The sequence below is a fragment of the Camelina sativa genome, chromosome 15, assembly GCF_030686135.1.
Source record: "Camelina sativa cultivar CO46 ecotype springtype chromosome 15, ASM3068613v1".
Classification (NCBI taxonomy): domain Eukaryota; kingdom Viridiplantae; phylum Streptophyta; class Magnoliopsida; order Brassicales; family Brassicaceae; genus Camelina; species Camelina sativa.
This window is the reverse complement of record NC_141894.1, coordinates 30,550,304-30,554,994: the sequence shown is the minus strand read 5'-3', so window position 1 is coordinate 30,554,994 and position 4,691 is coordinate 30,550,304. Positions and strand designations below refer to the sequence as shown.

General features: G+C 48.2%; 1 protein-coding gene across 1 annotated transcript; it reads right to left on the bottom strand.

The window, feature by feature from the left end:
* Positions 1–1,826: 1,826 nt before the first annotated feature.
* LOC147927360 (uncharacterized) lies at positions 1,827–4,479 on the bottom strand. The gene is made up of 6 exons (XM_087487423.1): positions 3,821–4,479; positions 3,398–3,549; positions 3,174–3,320; positions 2,850–3,115; positions 2,661–2,759; positions 1,827–2,534 (listed from the first exon to the last, which is right to left on the bottom strand). The coding sequence occupies exons 1-6, from the start codon at positions 4,477–4,479 to the stop codon at positions 1,827–1,829; spliced, it is 2,031 nt and encodes a 676-aa protein (XP_087343549.1).
* Positions 4,480–4,691: the final 212 nt, after the last annotated feature.

The window sequence follows — 4,691 nt, the reverse complement described above, 5'->3', positions numbered from 1 at the left end:
ATGGAAGCGCTGGCGCCGGCCGAAGTCGGCAGTACGAGTCTTCGACGAACAATGCTCGTCAAAGACACCGCCCTCAACAGTCAGATGCTCCTAGATAGACTCGACGAGTTGGAAGAGGAGCGCGATAAGGCACTTCTGCGAATTCATAACTATCAGCTCGCCGCAGCCAAGTACTACAACAAGAAAGTCCACAATCGGCATTTTGACGAAGGAGATCTTGTCCTTCGAAAGGTCTTCAAAAATACCGCCGAGCCAAATGCTGGAAAAATGGGAGCCAGTTGGGAAGGTCCATACCAGATATCCAAAGTCGTCCATCCTGGCGTGTTCGAGCTTTTGACAATGAGCGGCGAACCTGTGCCAAGGTCTTGGAACTCCATGCATTTAAAGCGTTACTACTACTAACAAAAAAAACAAAAAAACACAAGCTTGGCTATGTTCAGCTCGCTCTTTCTAATTCAGACAACTATATAATGTGAACTAAGAGCGGCTTGATCCCTCCTGATCGGAGGGTACGTAGGCAGTCCCGTTTAACGGGACACAACTGCCAGTAAAATAAATTTTCTTTTCTCATAAGATTGAGTCGTCGTTATTCGCAAACTATTTTAGTTATTATCCTGGCCCGGTAATGACTCGACGTTCCGAGGTACTATTTAAAGCCGAGTTGCAACTCGCAAAAGGGATAAGCCGATCATCAAGATTCGCACTTGATTATATGGCATTAGCCGAGTCACAATTCGCACAAAAGGGATAAGCCGACCATCAGGAGTCGCACCTAATTATATGGCATCAGCCGAGTCGCAACTCGCACGACAGGAGTAAGCCAATCAGCCGAGTCGCAACTCGCACGAGCACCTAGAAAAACCGAGTCGCTACTCATAACTTAAATAGATGATGGAATAAAGTAATAAAAGACGAAAATTTATTAGAACAACAACAATAGTCCGATGTGAGAGACGACCCCATTACGACACACCAAAAAAAGAAAAGAGGGGGGAAGAGTAAAAGTAAAAATAAAACTCGACGAACGAACACTACACACAAACCAATCAATCAATTCCTAGATCGGCGTTGGAAGGTTCGTTGAACTCCAACCCGCCGATCGTTGTCTGCCAGTAACAGCACGACTCCTTCAAACCTTCAGCACGTTCATCGGAACGTCATCACCTCTCGCAACCATCTCCTCTAGGTACGTGCAGATCCCTTCAGCACGACTGCTCTCACAGAAGTAATGACTAGTGCTCTCCAGCTGAGTAATATAACGACGCAGAACGTCGATACGAGCTCGACAAACATCAATATCCGCACGTTCTTCAAATGACCTTCGACCAATAACCTCAAGGTCGCCCTGCTCAAGGTTAGGTATCACTACTTCTGCAAACAATAACTCACGACGAGAGCGCTCATCCAGCAATCGGTCCTTCGCAGCCACATCGACCTCGTTGTCACCGGCATCAGAGCAATTTCTCTTTCCTACAAAACACGGGATGAATCGAGAAGTGTGTTCTATGCAAAAGAGATTTAGTGGGGGAGATTATTTATACAAGTGCAAGGCACAATTTTTGAAAAATAAGCGACCGATAAGAAATACCTCGGAACTCACAACCATTAAATGACAAGGCAATTCAATGCAAACACGCGTTGAAAGTTCATAGGGCACCAACCCCCAAAATACAGCAAAAAAAAAAAGGGAAAACAACAAGGGGGAGCCGACCCTCCAAACACGGCTAAAAGATAGAAAGGAAGAGCCGACCTCTGAACACGGCAGTAAGATAAATACGGAGAGCCGACCCCCGAACACGGCAGCAAAGATAATTTCGGGAGATTCTTCAAATCAACCCGTCGACGGGAGAGCCTTCAGTTTGTTCTTGGGCGGAGGTTTGCTGGTCCTGCTGTCCTCCTCGAACGACAATCGGCCTATCTTCATCCTCAGCTCGATCGTCGACCAGCACGTTTTGTTCCCCATCCTGGCCGGTGACACCTTGATCCTGCATCTCCACTTGATCAGTACCGGTGGTTTCTGCCGCTAAGACATTCTCCCCATTGTCCGCATTTTCCTCCTCGCCGCTGGACGCCCCGTCCTCGCACTCATGACGAGTCTCCTCAAAACCCGGCGACTTGACCCATTCCACTTCTGGGAAGGGAGACTCGAAACACGAGGACATATTGAAGTCAGCGTCCGCAATGTCGGGAACGAAAACCTGTTCGACCTCCTCTCTAAGCTGAGCAGCAACACCCTCGGCCCTCTCGAAAACCCCGTCAGTCAAGAGAGAAATCTGACCGTCTGCAATGAGTGTCTCCAGCATACGTACATTCCCGACGGCCTGATTATACTCTAAAAACTTCGGACGGACAGACTCGAAGGCATCAGCGTACCTCTTATGCTTTGACAGAAGCCTCTGAGCACAACCAGCGAGATGACGATAAGCGGTGACTTTCACATAATGACCATAGTCATCTCGACGATCCCGCAACCTTTTCGTCTCGGACTCCAACGCCACCGTTAGCTCATCACGCGCCTCTTCGGCAGTTCTCAGCTTAAAAAGAAGTTCGCCCCTCTCGGTTATCAACCCGCTATACCCACGTTCGAGCTTCTCATTTTGCTCCTTCAGTTTTCTGTTCGAGCCCAAGGCCGCCGCTAGCTAATCTGAGAGCCACTTGACCTTCTCGGCGGATGGATCAGGATGTTCGGCAGCAGCAGCTTCTAACTCGAGAATGTCGCGCTCATAGCGGGAAACCGCCTGATTAATCGTCGCAATCAGCTGCAGAATGAGGGAAGTTAAAACGATTCGCAAGGACGACCAAGACTACAGACAACACCAAAAAAAAAAAAAAAAAAAGAAAGAACGAACCTCAAACGATGTCTTTGCGACATCTGCAACCGAGTCCCTCTCCCTTAGCCGATCGACCGACATAAGGCGCCCAGAACCAAAGTGAGTTTTACGAAACAACTCGGCACAAGACTGAGAGTCGTTCGGAAGAGAGCGAGTTCCCGTCGTATAGCGGAAATCCCATTCATAGTCCGCCACCTTTTTCCTTTTGGACGAGTCAGGACCAGACGATCCCACATCATCCTTCCTCTTTTGCAGGATACTCACCCCAGCACGGCCATCAGCATCTGAACGAGCAGAGGTATCTTTTCCTTTCTCCAAAGAAAGTGCTCCAGCTGAGCCAACCTGACGCTTCGGGGCGAGGCAGGAACGACGGCCTTCTTTTCCGCACGCGCCTCAGCAAGATGAACTTCCTGCGACGAGGCAGTCTTCTTTCCCATCGACGAAGCCGAGTTGACATGTCGGGAATATCCATGTTCAGACGTCCCATTCCTGCCAATTAACGTGAATATTTAAAAAAAAAAAAAAAAAAATAGCTCAGTCACCCGTAACTCGCTTAAGACACTTACTCGTTGACTTAGAACTTTTTGCTTTTGACGGCGAGGTTTTCCTCACTGATGTCTTCTTCCTCGCTCGAGTCGTACCCGGCCAAACGTAAGGACCTGTCGACTTGATCTTGTCAACCTCAGCACCAAAAGCAGCGGGATAAGGAAGTGGATACCTTGGCACAGAAACTACAAAATAGAAGAAAGAGAGTTAGTCCTAATAATTAAAGAAAACAGCACAAGAAGTTACAAAGAAGTTACAAAGCAAGATTCCACCTAGAGTATAAGGGAATTGAAGGATCTTCGAAAATCCCCGGAATCACTCTCATATAGAAGTACGACCCGCTCCAGTTGTAGGTCTTTCCCTTTGTCCCCTCAACAAGTACCGGCCTCCTCGAACCAACGTAGTAGGTCCCAGGAGTTTTGTTTCAATTTATAGAAATAAACCGGGTAAGTTCCTCAAAGTGTTCGACCGAAAGCTTGATCCCCACCGAATCGGCTAAGATAGAGATGCCAACCGCATTTCGAAATTGAGATATCGCCATTTTACGGTTGGCAAAGTACGACATGAGAAAAGCAGGGAGAGGAAACTTGATCGCACACTCGGTAAACAGTTTCTCTGAGAGACAGATATAACCATCCGGAGCATCCCAAGGACGTTGATTCGGAGATGGAATAATAAAAGGAGGAAGAGGAGAAGAAATTCCACCGAGCCTTAATGCATCTTGAGCCAAGTTAAGCTTGAGGTTTGTCTTGGGAATATATGATAAAACGTGTCTCCTAACCCTAGCGACGCGAGGGATAACTGGCAATGACCCACGAACGACGATGCAATCCTCGGGAATGCAAGACTCGTCCAAATCCTCGTCGATTAAGGTGGGGATCTCGCAAGGAAGTTGGGACGGACTCGTCGTCGCCGCGTGAGAGAAAGCCCGGCGTTGAAGCTTGGCAATAAGAGCAGAATCGGACGACGAATCAGAGTGAGGATTCGGCGACGATCCCCGCGTATCGCGACCCGGCCTATCACCACCATCTGAATCCGAAGAGGTCGCTCGGCGAAGGTGACTCTCAGCAGAGTCGGAAGAAACGGATCCGGGAGACGCCATCGAAGCTGAATAAACAAAAAGAGAAAATAGACGACTTAAAAAAAGAGGAGGAGGAATACCTGAAGAATCTAGAGCAGAAGATGACTCGTAGACAGGATAAGGGGAATGAAGAGGAGAAAGCAGTATTTATAGGAGGGGATGGAAGATTCTAGGGGCACAATCATTACAGCACGCGTTTAAGCGACGGTACGACTTCCGGAACTCATGCGCGT

Excerpts from the sequence above, each read along its gene's own strand:
- LOC147927360 (XM_087487423.1), bottom strand. The coding sequence starts at position 4,479 with ATGGCGTCTCCCGGATCCGTTTCTTCCGACTCTGCTGAGAGTCACCTT. Across the intron at positions 3,321-3,397 it reads AAAAAGTTCTAAGTCAACGA|GAATGGGACGTCTGAACATG; the intron begins GTAAGTGTCTTA and ends GTTAATTGGCAG. Across the intron at positions 2,535-2,660 it reads CTGATCCATCCGCCGAGAAG|CTGAGAACTGCCGAAGAGGC; the intron begins GTCAAGTGGCTC and ends CTTCTTTTTAAG.